The 18,103-nt window shown below is 30.7% G+C and overlaps 3 protein-coding genes across 4 annotated transcripts; 2 read left to right on the forward strand and 1 right to left on the reverse strand.

Moving 5' to 3' along the window:
- The first annotated feature begins 477 nt into the window (after positions 1-477).
- SCY1 (SECY homolog 1) lies at positions 478-4,049 on the forward strand. Its single transcript, XM_079012594.1, has 8 exons — positions 478-755; positions 1,304-1,461; positions 1,543-1,928; positions 2,024-2,323; positions 3,005-3,094; positions 3,177-3,300; positions 3,447-3,610; positions 3,714-4,049. Exons 1-8 carry the CDS (start codon positions 577-579, stop codon positions 3,945-3,947), a joined length of 1,635 nt encoding a protein of 544 aa, XP_078868720.1. The 5' UTR covers positions 478-576; the 3' UTR covers positions 3,948-4,049.
- A 56-nt stretch (positions 4,050-4,105) lies between these two features.
- On the reverse strand, positions 4,106-6,668 carry LOC145065573 (BNR/Asp-box repeat family protein). Of its 2 annotated transcripts, none has more exons than XM_079012595.1 (9): positions 6,512-6,668; positions 5,726-5,843; positions 5,523-5,609; positions 5,290-5,417; positions 5,117-5,213; positions 4,937-5,014; positions 4,619-4,844; positions 4,306-4,529; positions 4,106-4,220 (listed from the first exon to the last, which is right to left on the reverse strand). In XM_079012595.1, the coding sequence occupies exons 2-9, from the start codon at positions 5,828-5,830 to the stop codon at positions 4,188-4,190; spliced, it is 978 nt and encodes a 325-aa protein (XP_078868721.1). In that variant the 5' UTR covers positions 5,831-5,843; positions 6,512-6,668; the 3' UTR covers positions 4,106-4,187. The 2 variants fall into 2 exon arrangements, with proteins under 2 accessions (XP_078868721.1, XP_078868722.1); XM_079012596.1 differs by lacking the exon at positions 6,512-6,668 and adding an exon at positions 6,040-6,466.
- A 1,783-nt stretch (positions 6,669-8,451) lies between these two features.
- On the forward strand, positions 8,452-11,271 carry LOC145071098 (tRNA-thr(GGU) m(6)t(6)A37 methyltransferase). The gene is made up of 9 exons (XM_079018015.1): positions 8,452-8,625; positions 8,691-8,818; positions 8,927-9,024; positions 9,238-9,433; positions 9,511-9,603; positions 9,680-9,739; positions 9,853-9,927; positions 10,011-10,091; positions 10,952-11,271. The coding sequence occupies exons 1-9, from the start codon at positions 8,529-8,531 to the stop codon at positions 11,189-11,191; spliced, it is 1,068 nt and encodes a 355-aa protein (XP_078874141.1). The 5' UTR covers positions 8,452-8,528; the 3' UTR covers positions 11,192-11,271.
- Positions 11,272-18,103: the final 6,832 nt, after the last annotated feature.

The following is an 18,103-nucleotide window of genomic DNA, read 5'->3' on the forward strand; positions in this document are numbered from 1 at the left end:
AAAGCCGATGGGAAGGCAGAGGAGGTCTTTCGGCGGCTGGAGGTGGATGAGGAATAAGCCTTGCTAGCGGGATGAAGGGTGTTGTTGATGGTGCATGAGAGGGTAGAGAGAGATCCGAAAGAGGTTAGTGGTTGCCTACTTTAGGATTCTTTGTATCATTTTCATATAAATGAAAGAAATTGTTCCTCATGTTCAAAGAATGACAAAAATGACAAAACAGGGGCATTTTTGTAATTTCACATGTACGTTACAAAGCTTCTTAGACAATAAATCAATAATGGCCTCAAGGACCTTTGGTGCAAGATTTTGAAACCACAAGGACCAACCATATCAATTTTGAAAAAGATGGACCAAATGTGCAGATTCGAGCAAACCAAACGGACCAAATCTATAATATACTCTTACATCTTTTGTAACTTGGTCAAGATGCCCCTAAACATTTATTTTTCAGAAATCTGTCCTCAAATTATTCTCTGATGTCAAATAAATGCACCCCCGTCTTCAAATGCAAACCCCAACTTGTAAGGTTCGTATGAACCCGCTCAAAGCCAGAGATAAAGATAGGGAGCTGGGATAATGTTGATAACAGGAAGAGAAATTACATCTTCATGGTCTCTTTGTTGCAACTTACCAACTCAATCTCGCAATTCGATTCATACCTCTAGAAATCTTCGAAACAGTTCATCCATTTGCAGAGCAACACTTTCTGTCCAAGGAAAACCCAACGCTCTCTTTTCATTATCTTCATCCACCAGGTATGAGCTACTGAACTTTCTTCGTGTTTTCACTTTCGAGATACCGTAAATTTCTCATTTTTATCATTTAACTGAATCGCAATGTCTTCCTGCACATGGGCGTTTTCAGTAATTCAGTTCTTTTGGGAATTCAGGTGTTGTTGAGTATGATTAGAAACAAATTGCGCTTTATCGTACATGTTTTTTTTTTTTTTTCTAATAACTTCAATTTCGTTGCCAATTTGATGTTCTTGATTATGATTTGAACCGTTGCACTTTGTTACTACAAATGGGTCATTCCCAAAACTCGATTTGATTGGGAAGTTAGTGTTCTTGATTACGATTGGAAATCACTTGCTCCTCATCACTGTAAGCCTGCCCGAAGAAATTCATTGGGAATTGATCTTTCGCCTCTTGAATTTACTAGTGTAGACCATTAATGGATGTAGTATGATTCATCGAACCATTTTATTTCCAAAAATGACTAATAAAACAACGTAATTCATGTACAATATATCTATTCTTTGGTTGCTTTTCTAGTATTTTGACAATTCTTTTTGTATTTTCAGCTGTGAGAGCTCTAATTTTGATCCACTAGGTATCAATTCAGGTAAATTACCTGGTCTGAATTCCACTTGGGAAAATGTTTTAGGCTTGTTTTCAGAAAGATTTGATAGCAGCTCAAGTACAAGAAACGAAAAATCTCCATCATCTAAAGGAGCAGCAGGTTTGAATCTTTTCTATAAACTTTTCCATTCCTTCCAAAATCTTTCAATCTGAATTATGAATGATTCTTTGTTTTCAACAGCTGCAATAGAGGACACATCCATTGATTTTGGCGACTTTTTCAAAGGGCCATTACCTGGAAAATTCCTCAAACTTTTAGGGTTTTTGGCTTTATCTAGACTTGGGATTTATATACCCCTTGGTGGAGTGAATAGAGAAGCATTTGTTGGAAATTTGGATCAAAATAGTATTTTAAGCACTTTGGATACGTTTTCTGGAGGTGGAATTGGTCGACTTGGAATATGTTCTCTTGGAATTGTCCCATTTATCAATGCGTCAATCGTGTTTCAACTTCTTACACAAATTTACCCTAAATTACAAGAACTTCAAAAGAGAGAAGGCGAAGCAGGAAGAAAGAAAATTCTTGCATATACTCGTTATGCTTCTGTTGGATTTGCTCTTGTCCAGGTAAGAAATTACATTATTACCCTTTTTGTGATTCCATTCCATCATACGAAACAGATTACAAAGTATTAATCTAATTTTTTTTTTTACATGATCAGGCGATTGGTCAAGCTCTGTTTCTTAAACCTTATGTGGATGATTTCAGCAGTCAATGGGTGATATCTACTGTTGTTTTATTAACACTTGGATCTGTATTTACAACATTTATTGGTGAAAGAATCACAGATTTGAAACTTGGAAATGGCACATCGCTTCTTATATTTACAAGCATCATCTCCTACTTGCCTGCATCTTTTGGAAGAACAGTTGCAGAAGCTTTTCAAGATGGAAACTATCTTGGCCTAATTGCCATCATCATCTCCTTCTTCCTTCTAGTTCTTAGCATCGTCTATGTTCAGGTAATCCTTTCTTTTTCTATTTCCAAACTAATTTACAAAAATAGTCCCTGTGCTTTCAGCTTTTGATCCTTATTTCAAGGTTTCATATTGATTTTGATCTCTGTTTCAAGTTTTTATATAAGTTTTGGTCTTTATTTTAAGGTTTCAGGGACCAAAATCGACAAGAAACCTTGAAATAAGGACCAAATGTTGAAAATAAGTTTCAATTTTGGACTAAACATGGTAAAAATAAAAAGCATGGGGACCATTTGCTATTTTCTGCAACTTGACCATTTTGGTCTTTATTTCAAATTCAAAGGAGCAAAATTGACATGAAATTTTGAAATAAGGACCAAAATTGAAAAAAATATTGATTTTGGACTAAACACAGTAAGAATCAGAAAACAAGGGGACCATTTTTGTAATTTACTCTAAAGTACATTATCTATATTGGTGAAAAGAGTAAAGTATGCTGCTCTTTCTGCAACTTGCCAATTTTGGTTCTTATTTCAAGTTCAAGGGAGCGAAATCGACATGAAAGTTTGAAATAAGGACCAAAATTGAAAAAGGTTTTGATTTTGGACTAAACACATCAAAAATCAGAAATCACAGGGACCATTTTTGTACTTTACTCTTAGTTTTTATCTTAAAAAAATAATTATAATTAATGAATAATATAGTTTTGGCTATGAACTGTTTCAGGAAGCTGAAAGAAAGATTCCACTGAATTATGCTTCACGATACAGTAGTAGAACAGGAGGGATTCAGAAATCTGCTTATTTGCCATTCAAGGTTTGATTTTTTTTTTTTTTTTTGAAATAAATTATTTTTCTGGATAATGATTTATTAAAAAATTCAAGGGCATTTTGGTCAGGTGAATAGTTCAGGAGTGATGCCGATTATATTTTCCACGTCATCTTTGGCTCTTCCTGCCACTCTGGCACGGTTTACTGGTTTAAATGTGCTAAAAAATGCCGCTGTGGGTTTGACCCCAGGGGGTAAGAAATACTAGAATATTAGAATATGACTAAAATTAAAAATTAAAATCTCCCATGTTTTGTTTGTGGATTTCGGTGGAATTGGAATTACTGATTCCATTCAATTCGCAAATCCAATCCAATCTAACTATATTTAATAATTTTAGGTGCGTTTTATCTCCCAACAAACGTTTTATTAATCGCATTCTTCAACTATTACTACACTTTCCTCCAATTGGACCCCGATGACGTCAGCGAACAACTGAAACGCCAAGGCGCCTCCATTCCACTTGTCCGACCCGGGAAAAACACAGCCGCATTCATCAAAACGGTAATTTCTCAATTTTCTTTTTTTTTTTCTTTTTCATAATCACGAAAATATTAAATATTTTTGTTATTCGACTAAATAAAAGTGTTTGTTGGGATTGATTTAGGTTTTGAGTCGGATATCCGTTTTAGGGTCGGTGTTTTTGGCGATTCTTGCAGCGGGCCCCGCTGTTGTGGAACAAACGACACATTTGACGGCTTTTCGAGGATTCGCAGGTACTTCGGTTTTGATTTTGGTTGGTTGTGCCACCGACACTGCAAGAAAAGTTCAAGCGGAGATAATTTCTCAGAAGTATAAGAACATCGAGTTCTATGAGATTGATAAAGATATAACCTTTTAATTTTTAAACATTGAGACATGTAATTTTTATTTAAACATTGTATAAGTTAAATATCGTGTTGTACTTGTTTCTAATGTACTACATTTTGATATGTACATAAAACCCTAATTTTGCTCATACAACAATGATTTTTCTAGTGAAAGAATGCAATACATATATAAATTAATCAACACTTGCACCTTAAAAATTCAAAGATGTTACGTTAATACATAAACCACCATTCTTATAATCAACATGGTATTACAGCATCATTTTTGGTTGAAGAACAACGTGCTGAAAGAAAGAAAAAAAAAAGGAATTAGCAAAATATTTTAATCAAAAAACTTATAATCAAGAAAAGTAGAAAAGCATCATTTACCTTGATCTGTGTACGATTATATGTATATGTGATATGAACACATCCATCACTTGCTTCAATTACAGCCGGATATGAGAATTCCATTCCATCCGTTTCCTCCAATGTCACAACCTCCCGCCAGGAATCACCATCATCGCCGGAAACCGCCACTTTCAACACCCCTCTGGAAACCGTATTATAAGCAAGCAAAACCCTTCCATCACTTAGCTTCACACCATCAATCCCTATAATAAAACCACATCATCTTTGAATATTTAGTTTTTTAAATTGTATACTTTTGGCATTTTTTGATAAGAAATACGATTATCTTGACCTGAATTTGGATTGGGTAACTCAGTTGGAACAACAAAACTCCAGTTTTCACCTCCATCAAGTGATTCCGACATACAAACTCGACCAATTCCCTCAAATGATCTTAATAAAACACGAAGATTGCCTTTTGAGGTTTTGTAAGGAACCGGTTGGATCACACTGAGTGACTCGTTTTGAATGTAAATTGGCCCGTTTTTTTTCCATGATCTTCCTGAATCTGAAGTCATCTGTTTTACAAAACAAGAATGTTAAACTGAGTTGACTCGTGACCATTAAAGAGTAAAGATGTAATGATTGAGTTGAAGTATAAAGTATAAACCTCCACCCAAGCACCCCAAGAGTTCCAACTTTCAACAGATGAACCACAAAGTAACTTCCCATTTTCAAGCAACAAAGGCTAAACAAAAAACAAACACAAGAGAATTAATTAACATCATGATTTTTTTTTTTTACCTATAAATCCTTAAATAACACAAACATAATGAATTAAATGTATAACCTTGTTCTTTATTGGTCCTAGGATACCAGGAGGAAGTTGTTCTCTTTCACTCCAAGTTACACCACTATCATATGACCTTTTCATACATCCACTCCATCTAAAACACCAAATCCATTAAAAACCATTTTCTACTTTTGAAATGTTATTTGGAAGATGAATAATAAGAAACCTACTTTTGAACCTCTTGCCCGATTTTATAGAAGAGAAGTAACTCATTTGAGGGAAGCTTAAATAATACAGGATTCCACATTGGAACATCTTGTTGCTCATCAGCAATAACAGGGGCATGCCAATAACCATCCTGCCCGAATCAAACCGCTGCCCGATAAGTTTTGAAGGGCTAAATATGTAAAAAAATCATAATAAACAAATAAATGAAAGTAAGTTAATGCCAATTTATACATACCTTGTGCATTTGTAACCAAATCTTGACATCGGGTGCCCCTTCATATGAACCCCCAAAGTAGGCTACTAAAAAGCAGTCTTTATTAACCTAAAGTAACCAAAATCAGTTGACTTTTTTTTATTAAGTTGTTCTTTCTATGTTAAGTAAAAAAAGAAACACTCATATATATATACTTATTATAGAAAGTCAAGAAAATTAATTACCTCGACTATTGTGGAAGCATGACAGCTATTAAAAGGAGCCGAGTTTTTTGTGAATGTGAACTCTTCTAGCAATGGTTTCCATTGAGTATCTAAATCCTCTTCCATTTTACTCGAATTTCTGGATTCATAATTAAAATCAATATTTAAAAAGAAACTAGCAAATGGGGTATGTTGAGTTTGATCAAATTTCAACAGAAAAACAATCTGTTGATTGAAAGAAAGAAAGAACACAAATCTTTTGACTTTGATCAAATTATGAGTAGAAACTATCTGTTGACAGAATCAAATACAAGTAGCATGTTATGTTATCTAACCTTTCGGAAAGAATACGAATTTGATGAAGCCATATTTGAGATTTGACCAAATTTATGGGAAAGGATAGAACTGTTTCTACATACGATAACAGGCTTAAAGATCGTGAAATTGGATATCACAGTATGCAATGCCAATAACAAGAACAAGATCAACACAATCATAAACCCTAATTTTGGCATTTCTAATTGTAGAAGAGTTGATTTCAAGAAGATCAAAAAGTCTTCGACTTGAGCGTATAGACAAACATACAGTTCCATTAGAACCTCTTTCTAGAAGTGGGAATTCGCTCAAGAGTTTAAAATCTTTTTTATTTGAATCAATCAATTTCTTGACAGATTTAGTTGGAAAAAAATATCATTTATTGACATCTCAATCTGCACCAAACCCATATAGAATCTTTATGACGAAATAGCTACAGAAAGAGATAAAATAAAAATGGAATTAAAGAAGTTAACACAGAGATAGGCGTACCTGTTCAATTGAAAAGGAAAGGGAAATTATAAGGCTGTGGGTGTCTATATCTTCAGCTTTTACCCATACTACAAATCTGAATTATACGTACTTGTTTATACTTCATACCCATCTGCTTAATTACTTAATTAAGTTGAAATATTATATTTTTTCTACTCCAAGCAACTCCGTATTTCATGTTACTAGAAGATCTTTTATGATCTTTCAAGATAGCGACAGCCTGTCTTTGTCCCCTTCGCATTACACTTCAAGATCTATTTTTATGAACTTTTGTAAGTGTTGATGAGCAAAAGAATGTTTTTTTGGTGATATTCTTAATGTAAATTTAGAAATGAAGTTATTAACTTATTATACAAAATGACAAGAGTTTTGGTAGTTTTGAAAAATGATTACAATATTCATAACATGTTGTTCGATACATATTTAATGTTGTTTAGACTAAAAAATAGGTAAGGCAGGGTGCCGGAATATAACATATCTCACCGTATTCATAAGATCGGGAACAAACAATTTTGGAAAAGTTGATTTCATTTTCATTTACATAATCCCCTCTCAAGAATTTTCTCTTAATTCTACTCCGAGAGATTGATTGGAATCACCATGAATTACTCAAAATGCCAACAAATAATTCTCTTATATCGTTAATATACTTTGTCATTAGTAATGTTTTGAGTTTTACCAATGTTATTCTGAATGTCGGAAGTGTCATTCGGACATGAAATTAGAAATTATAGTTTTTTCAAAGTTGTAACTGTAACATATCATCCATTTGGTTTCTACTCATGTTATATTGCATTTCGTTTCTACTCATGTTATATTGCACTGGTTTCAAAGAGTACACCCTTGTTTAGATGTATGAGGCCATAACAAAAATATTCCAAAAGATTGTTCAAAAAGAGTTCGCCATAATCCGGAACATATCATCAAATTTTGGACCTGAATGTGTATTCCGATATTTTGGTCGCAAAGTAACATGTATATCTAGACCAAGTAAACTTACACAATGTTTTGTATTACAATTTAGGTTTTAGGTTTATGGATTGTTTATGAAAATATTGTGTTCCGTTACGATTTAAAGTTTATGGTTTATGTTGCACATTGTAATGTATTTTGTTATATGTGTAGGAAAAAATGATTTCCTATTTATTTGTGTTGTTATGTGTCTTCCTTAAATTGATTGGTATGATGTTTGAAAACATAAACATTAAATTCAATAACATACGCATTAAGCTCAATTCGTGCATCTTTTGGACGAACACATTTTCAGTTTAAAATTCTATCTGTGGTGATATAGATCTCTATTCCTTAACCAAGATATATTCACATATACAAGCATACTTCAAAATAATAGTTCGAAATGTATGTTCATAACGTTACCAGTAATGAACTTGCTAAAAGTTAAGTATGACATGTCAGATTTTGAATCACTTTACGTCACTCATGTCAGCCCACCAATGTACCAACGCTTCATAACAACTTGCTCTTGTTTGGAACAAGATAACATCCAGAATAAACTTACTAAAAAGTAAGTCTCACATGTTAGATATCCAAGAACTTTATGTCAACTCATGTCAATCCACCAACACTCCAACAAAGCGTTTTTGTCTAGAACATTGTGGTCCAAATTAAGTGGTCATTTCACCAATAACGCAAAAAATGATATTTTTGTTTAGATCCAAACTAAAATTAGGTTTATTTTAGTCGATATCCATTTTTTATACATAAATATGTTACAAATAAAAGTAAACGACTGGTTTAAGACTAAAAACTTGAGAATAATAATAAAAATTAGTAAAAAAGTTAAGGTATTTTTTGTCGTTTTACCCATAAAAAAAAACTATATAGGAAATCAGAGTTAAAATTGTAAAACTGTAAGTCAGTTAGGGTTAAAGTGTAAAATTAAGTCAGTTAACTATAAGTGACACCAGCATATAGTAAAGGGACCATACTCATAACTTACCTTTCATCAATATTGCACGAATGAAGTGAGCCCTCGTTTTTTTGGAGCTCACTGTTCATGGTGTCAATGGCGAGCTCTACTGAAACCTCAAAATGGCTGACTTTATCCGTCACACTCGCCCTCGCCACCGTTTCTACATCCGCCGCCGTCTCGGGTAACATATTCTCATGTTTTCATCAACTCCTTAGACAATATATCATTCAATCTGATATCTTTCAGTTTACTACTGGAGTAAGAGAAGAACGCAAGATTCCGTTGATAAGCTTATAAAGGAGCTTCAAAAATCTCTGAAGGAATCATTAGAAAAGTGTGCTGCTGAGAGGCAGGGCCGAATTAGAGCTCAACAGGTTAAACCCACACAAACGGCAAACCCCCTTTTTGATTTCGTAAATGTGTCCCCTGTTTTGCAATTCGAAGCTCATTTGTTTTAATTTTCAACAATCATATATGAACAGGATTTAAGAAAAGCTATGCTCCAAGCTAAAACGGAGAACTTGGAGACGATTTATCCCATGGCTACTATTGCCATCATCAGATCGTGTTTCTCTACGAGGTAATTGTTACAATTTTCAAGTCTCTTTCAATATTAAACTCCCAACACAATTCCATAATCAAATGTATAACATTTCAAAAGCTTCAATTAAGAAATATGCCAATTGCCATGCCCCAAATGTGCTACTCTTATGAACATGTTCATGAATTGACATGTTAATACCCAATGATTCTGCTCACTTATAAATTCATCAATTTTTTTTGAAATACACAGGAATGGAACACCAAGGCAACCTCTAATTGTACCTCTTGCAAGGGCACTTTTGACATTTGATACATCGCGGGTCCCACCATCTTCTCTTGAAGGTCTTGAAGAGTATTCCCATTGTTGGATCATATATGTTTTTCATCTCAATACAGATCTTGAAAAGTTATGGAAACATCCATCTAGGTCTAAGTTGAAAGCAAAGGTATGTATTATGTAATGTGTATGTCTTGTTCTATTTCCCTCAATTTTATTTTTTTATTTTATTTTAAAAATCTTAAGGTAAGAGTACCAAGATTGAAAGGTGAAAAGAAAGGGCTCTTTGCTACAAGATCACCACATCGCCCATGTCCAATTGGTCTTACAGTTGCAAAAGTAAGTTGAATCATATATTATTTATGTTTAATAAATAATAATCATTACAAGATATATATAAAATTTAATTATTTAGGTGGAGTCTATTCAAGGAAATAGCATCCTGCTTTCTGGTGTGGATTTAGTTAATGGCACTGTAAGTCATTTCTTTTCCATTACAAACTTAATATTTATTAATAATAAATAAAATAAAATAAAAATATAATTTTAAAAGAATAATAATGTTGTGAAATGTGAAATTGTGAATAGCCTGTTCTGGATGTGAAGCCCTATCTACCATACTGTGACAGCATCAAAGAAGCAATAGTACCCAATTGGGTTAAGGTATTGTATTAATTACCCATTTACCCTTTTTATCATGGATGATAATTTCCTTTTTTGAAATTTTAATATATTTTTTTAAATAGATGGATGATATGTTGGCTGTGGGATCTGTTGATTTCTCTGACGATTTTTTAGCAACTTTAACTCGTTATTGGCCTGCAATGGTAAGTGTTTTCATCCTCTTTAATATATGCACAGTAAATTACATTTTTGGTCCTTGAGTATCATTGATTTTTTAAATTTTACCCTTTTGGTCTGTATTTGGTGTTTTCGTAAGCATTTTTGGTCTATGCTCCAAGAAAAATGGTAAATTACATCTTTGGTTTCTAAGTATAATTTTTTCAATTTTTTGTTCCCATAAGGTTTTCTCGTTCAATTTTGGACCTTGTTTGAGGTTTTTGTAACGTTTTTGGTCCTAGTTTGAAGTAAAATGATTATATTTTTAGGACCTTATTTGCAAAAATCAATGATACTCAGGGACCAAAAGTAGTAATTTTACTTGGAACAGTGACCAAAAGTGTTTACAAGAACCTCATATAAGGACCAAAGTTGCAAAAGAAAAATTTATAGTACCCAAATTGCAAAATCAGCTATACCTAGGGACTAAAAATGTAAGTTACTCTTAAGTAAAATGACTTCTATTTTGGAACCAAATTTGCAAAAATCAGCTATCCAGGTACCAAAAAATAGTCATTTAACTTGAAAGAGGGACCAAAAACGTTACAAAAGCCTCAAATAAGGACCAAAATTGCAAAAATCAACTATACCTAGGGACCAAAAATGTAATTTACTTTAAAACTATGTGGGAAAATGACACACCTTAGGAAAGTAAATGGAAAAATAAACAAAGGACAAATTTTCCAAAAAAAAAAAAGGATTTTGGAAAGCCTCTTTTTCCCGACTTATTTTTCATTTTTGTATATAATAAAGATAAACAAACGTCAGGATTAGTTGATTAAGTCCATTAAATAAAGAAAAATAAAATAAAAAATAAATGATTCTGTGTTCATTTATGTATTTGTAGGTTAAGAAGTCGTTATATAAATCACCCGAAGAATTTAAAAGTTTAATAAAACAAGTGCTTTCATGGGACATAAGATCGGTATCACAAAGAATCCAAGATGAAGAAGAAGAAGAATCTTCTACAAATGAATCTCATGATACAATTTATCACGTGAATTTAGAAGGATTTGATGTTACTTATAGAATTACATTAAATGGTAATGTACTCGTGGAGGATATTACCCTAGTATTATTAACTTGAAAAAAAAAGGATTTTTTTTTTGGACACGTATTTGTTTTTTTATATTATTTTAAAAAGACAGATTACATGATGTTTTCTTACTTTTGTTATTTATTTTTATTTTATGGGTTCCAATCTGTAAGAGATAATGAAAAATATTAATATAGATGTAACTTATAAATATGAAATGTAATTTATTAAAATAAAATGGCAACTACATCTACATGATGTTTAAAATGTGGTGATTGTATTTAATAATAAGGATTGGAACATTTTTTAATTATAGTATGTGTCCAACGTTTTTGGCTTAAATTTCACTATTTTTAGAGTATATGACTTTTTTTAGTACTAATATTTTCATAACTATAAGACAAAACATAAACAATAAACTGGGAAATGAAAATAAAAAATAAAAAATAAAAAATTGGAAAATGAAAAGAATGTATATTATTAGCATCGGAAGCTTTTTAGATTTTTCAAAGTAGGTGGAATTTAATTTCAAAAGCTCATGTCCTATATTTTGGTTTTGTACGCACGATATTATTATTATTATTATTATTATTATTATTATTATTATTATTATTATTATTATTATTATTATTATTATTATTATTATTATTTAAACTTTCGTGTTAATTTATTTGTCTCCATACCACCCGAAAGTAACTGAGCTCGACACTTTGTCATATTCAATTAAGTATACTTTTATGAGATTTAACACATAATTAATTAAAGTTTTTAAATGAGGAAATGATTTGGAAAGATTAAGTTTTCCCGAGTGTATAATAATGTAAACAATATTATTTTTGAATTTTCATGTAAATATTAATTTGATATATTTTAGGTAAAAGGACAAAGTCTCTTGTAAATTATATTATTAATTTGTTATTTATATGTGGTGGTTGTGAATCATGAAAAGGCTTTTTTTCAAAGACTACAAAAGTGACACAATAATAATAAATACTCGAACTTTATGAGGTCGTGGGGATATGATATAGACACTCTTACCTTTTATTATTTTATTGGTTGTGGAGTCTGTTGGTTTCTCATATGATTTGTTTTGTTGTTGTAATTTAAACCCTGCCTTATAAAAATTTGTCATTATTTGACTCTATAAAATATTTGGAAAAATGAAGATGAACTTGTGGGTTCTAATCTTAAGATAACGAAAAATAATAATAGAGATGTAGTGCTTGTATTTAATAATATGGGTTGAATTTTATTAATTATAATATAAAAAACGAGTCCAACGTTTTTAGCTCAAAATTCCTTGTTTATATACAACTAAACTTTTTTGTAAATGTTTTTACAAGTATAAGAGAGCATACATACAATAACTTAAAAATTGAGAATATTATCAGGCATTGGAAGCTTCTTGGATTTTCAATGTAGGTGACATTTGATTTCAAAGGCTATGTGTATATAACATACAACCTGAATTTTCAATGCAGCTGACATTTGATTTCAAATGTGTATATAACACACTACCTTCCAATAGATTGAAAACTTAAGACTGATTTTAAGATGGTAAATAGGATATTGTGTGTATGAAATATACATATTGAAATTTTCAAAAGGGTTTAAATTAATATTAAAGTTGGTTTTTTTATAGTAAAGATTGAGTGACTTTAAATTTTAGTTTGTTTCTTATTATATTTTTTTCGCGTCATCATATTCTCGAGTAGACTGTTGAAATTGAGCTTTGAAGTGTTATTTTTTATTCTATGTTTGTGATGTTTTGTATTATTTTTCGGTTATGTAATATTAATTATTATGCGCCATGCTTGTCGTTTATTTGTTATATTGTAATGTAAATTTTCATGTAATAATAGTAGATTAATTTTGATAAAAATTGTATTAAAAAAACAAATTTGAAGACTTAAGACAACCAAATAGGAATTATGAAAATAAAGTCTTGGCGGGCTTTTCATGCATTCATGATGACCATTTTAATGGGAGCTTGAGACTAGTAACGACAAAAATTGAACTATCCCGTAAATCCAACCCAAAATTAATGGGTTGGATTGAGATTTTCAACCTATTTAATTTAAATGGGTAAATCTGTTTAACCCTATTAATTAAATAGTTTGGATTGGATAAAAATTATTAATTCGGTTTCAACCCGTTAATCCATTTAACTTTAATATATATATATATATATATATATATATATATATATATATATATATATATATATATATATATATATATAATTTAATATTATTCGAATAATATCAATTATTAATCAAAGTATTAATTTGTAAATTATAATGTTGCATTATTATTACCTATGTTTAATAAAATTCAATCATAATTTTCATCATTTTTTAACGCCGATAATATTGGTCACTCTCTAAAATTACTATGAATCTAAACATTTTTAATCTTATTTGAACAAGTTATTTGTATTTATGAATTATGATTGTGCTTTTGTCATAATTATGAAGTTTTATTTATGTTTTATAATTTAAGTGGTATAATGTTTAATTATATAATTTATTTAGCTGATTTTAAATGGGTTAACCGAAGTTTAAACCATTTATTTCATAGGTTAGATCGGAAATTACATAAACATGTCAACCGGGTGATAACCCATTTATCTTAAAGGTTGGGTTGGGTTGGAAATATCACCCCATTTAAATAAACAGGTTGGGTTGGATCGAAATTTTCAACCCAATTATTAAATGGGTTAAACCCGAACCCAACTCAAATCGACCCATTGCCACCTGCAGCTGCTGAGACATCATATTGTTATCCGTTTTGTTTCTAGAATAACCATGTTTCTACGTGCCCGCTTACCGGAAAACACTAAATACATAGGATTAAGGCAGTGATTATGTATTTGGCTGTGTTTATTTTATTTTGATTTGTCTTTATGATTGCATGTTTTTATTTAATTATATTATAATATAAAAGCGAGTCCAACGTTTTTGGTTTAGAATTCCTTTTCTTTTTATACATGGTTAATTCTATAAAATACCTAACATTTTATGATATTGTATGTTTAAACTTAAACTTATTTGTATTTTCAAAATATCCTTTATATTTTCCTTTTCTATGATTTGACACTTTTAACGGGTTACCGTTAATATTTCAGTTTTACATAATTTTTGTATAGAGAATCCTTAACTTTTATTTTCCAAAAAAGAATTGGTTGAAACTAATTTCTTTTTTCAAAGGTTATTTTTTGAAAAAAAAAAAAAGAAAAGTTAAGGTTTTGTTTTCCAAAAAAGTATAATTTCATGTTATAGATAGATAATATTTTAAATATTACCTTGATGTTTTGATGTTTAAGAAGGACATATATGATATTTTGATATTTAAGAAATGACATATATATAATATTTTGATGTTTAAGAATGATATATAAGATATTTTAAAATTTTAAGAATGACAAATATGATATTTAGAAATTAAATTGGACAAAATATGATATTTTGGTATTTAATTAGAGCAAAAAAAAATCGACCCAACCCACTAACACAACCCAAAATTAGCGGGTTGAATTTAGATTTTTAACCTGTTTAAGTTAAATTGGTCAACCTACTCAACCTATTTATTTAAATAAGTTGGGTTGGATATATATTATCAACTTGTTTTCAACTCGTCAATCCATTTAACTTTAATATATATTTAATTTAATAATTAATTGAATATTATCATGTATTATTCAAAATATTAATTTATAAATTATAATGCTGTATTATTATTTATGTTTAAAAAAATACAATCTTTTTTCTTAACACCAATAATACTAGTCACTCTCCAAAATCACTTTGAAATTAAACATTTTGAATGTTATTTGAACAATTTATATGTATTTGTGAATTAAGATTATGCTTTTATCATATTTTGAAACTGTATTTACGTTTGAAACTAATTTAAGTGGTGCAAACTTTAGTTAAGGTTTTTTTTTTTTTTTTTTAATGGGTTAATCCAAGTTTAACCAATTTATGTAGTAGGTTGGGTCGGAAGTTACATAAACAGGTCAACCCGATGACAATCCATTTATCTAAAATGTTAGGTTGGGTTGGAAATATCAACTCATTTATATAAACAGGGTGGGTTGGGTTGAACCCAAACCCAACCAAACCTAGATCGATCCATTGCGAGCTCTATGTTTAATAAGGGTATATATGAATAGGGATGACAATTGTTGACACGACACGACAAAAATACACGAAACGAAACGAAATTGGGATGAAACTGAAATTTGAATTCGTGTTAAGTGTAAAAAACACGATGTCGTGTCGTGTTCGTGTTTAAAATTCGACACGAAATTGACACAATTAGCATTTATTTGTCGTGTTTTTCGTGTTATTTATGATTAAATATTAATTAAATAAACTAATGTTTTTATTATGTTATCTTTATCATCGTGTTGTGTTTATCGTTTTTTAATCGTTTCATTTTCGTGTTAGTTAAAAAAACACGACGTTGTGTCGTGTCATGTTCGTGTTACATAAAACCTTGTCGTGTTGTGTCGTGGCCCGATTTGCCACCCCTAAGTTAGACAAATAATATATTTTGGTGTTTAAGAAAAACATATATGAAATTTTTTCCTAAAAAAAAAAAGAGAATAAAGCGTTTTTCCAAAAATAACTTATGTAAAGTCTGGAAAATATTAATAAATAAATGTTAAAATAGCCAAATAAAAAATGAAAAAGTATAGGAATTTTTTATTGAACTAAAAAAGTTGTAATTTAAATCATAAAATAAGTTTTTTTTTTTTTTTTTTTTGTTTTTTTGTTTTTTTTTTTTTTTTTGTTTTTGTTTAACAATTAACCATTTTATAAACTACAACTTTTTGTAAATATTTTTACTATCATTTGCATTGAAAGCTTCATAGATTTAATTTGATTTCAAAGAGCCACGCGTTACTACTACCTTCCAAGTTCCAATGGTAAAATAAAGCACAAAAGTCAATTTCTATGTCACAAATAATCGTTCTTTCATTCTATTAAATATTAATGATGTAAGATTTTCCATATTCTTTCAGTATATATTTTTAAAAGGTTTTAATGTTAAACCCAACTAAAAATAAATGAAATTGTAGCACCCCAACCGAAGAGTTTTCTAGTGTGGTTGTTGTGAATTTGACATGGCTTTTCGCATTGACTTTTAGACCCAACTAAAAATAAACCACAACGACGTAAGCTATGATGGCTTATTTCTTGACATATGGTTTCTCATCACAATTCCAATTCACAAGGTATTCATAACACATGCTTCCTACCATCTAAATATGGATAAGGCCAACGGTATACTACATACGATCGGGTTTTGTGGCTAGGTGGCAAGGCCACCACGGTTGTGAACACCAACCCTCTCCTATTATGACTGTGATGCTTTGTGCCATTTACTACGAGATGCAAAGGGCCAACGATAATAATGAGTATTATTAGTTTATTACAAGAAGGTAACAACTATACATTAAGGTATTTAACAATTTACCTAAATATATTCATTTACTACAATCTATTTCACATCATTTTTTCTTTCTTTACTTGACAAACCACAATATGTTCACTTATAATTTCTTACTCCCTATCAGGGGCGGCTCAACGAGGTTGGAGGCTCTAAGCCAACCAAAAATTTAGGGCCCTTTTGTCTATACTGTACTTCAATTCTATAATAAAAACAAATATAAAAGTGAATGTTATTTTTTTCTATTTAAACTTCCATTCTTGCAGAGTTTTAATTAAATAGAGAACTCAACCTTGTAGGATTATTTTAACTCAAATATATACAACTCTAACATAGAAATCAAATGAACAAGCCACATGCATAGAAAACGATCAATAACCAACATTCTTTAGCTTCAAGTTACATAAACAAAAGAACAAAGAAATCGAAAATCACAAAATCAAACTTCCAGTGTTATAATTAAAAGGACAACATTCCTTAGTTTCAAGCAGCAAGCCAACAACTCAAAATATGAGTGGAAACACTAACACAAAAATCAAAAATCAATGAGAAACAAAGAAACCGAGCATTAATCAATAAACAAAAAAACAATGGAAAATTAGATAATGGGAAAATTAACCCTAATCCGCTTTTAATCCTAATAGATAATCAGATGAAAAAAATCAAGTAAAAACATTGCACATACCTTGAATCAATGAATCATCAGAGATTTTTGAACAATGAAGAATCAGAGAAGCGGAGAGTGGAGAAGGAAAAAATTGCAGCGGTTCAGGAAGCCTTTCAGTGTTCAAGAATCGAGATTGTAGAAGCCCAAAATCGATAATCAATATTCAAAGTGCGAGAATGGAGAAGGAAGGAAGAAGAATAGAAGTGTGATTATCGCTTTTGATTTGAGTCGTCGGGCGTGCATATCAGTGAATGGAGGCATACATATCAGCGAATGGAGAAGAAGGAATCAAAAATCAGATATTAAATGATTTGGATAAGTAGGGGGCCCTTTACAAAATGGGGCCCTAAGCCCTAACTTAACTTTCTAATACATTAAGCCGGCCCTGCTCCCTATCATAGAACAATTTTCACAACCATTAAAATTTCAAATTCAATAACCTTAGAATAAAAAGGAAGAAGCTCCTGCTTCCATTTTCGGTGTCCGAAGACCCCTTCCAAAGAAGAGAAACTTTTTGGCAATTTATACGAAACCTTTTCTACAACGAAATGGGGATATGTGTTTGTCGGCATCTCAACAAACTTTTGTCAAAATGACGCGATATGCGGATAAAAACAACAAAATTCAACGACATTTACAATAACATAAAAAAACACACATCTAAATAGGAGTAACGACTTTTGGGTCATTGATGCGACACTGAAACAATACAAGAAATCTCAACTTAACCGTGAACATTTTACCTATATCAATGCTTGGTATTAGTTGTGTAATTTTTCGAAATTGTTTCCGTCCACACATACACATGCTGAAGATAAAAATTAAATTTCATACTTTAT

The sequence above is a fragment of the Lactuca serriola genome, chromosome 8 (genome assembly GCF_051521515.1).
Source record: "Lactuca serriola cultivar US96UC23 chromosome 8, Lser_US96UC23_V15, whole genome shotgun sequence".
NCBI classification, from domain to species: Eukaryota; Viridiplantae; Streptophyta; class Magnoliopsida; order Asterales; family Asteraceae; genus Lactuca; species Lactuca serriola.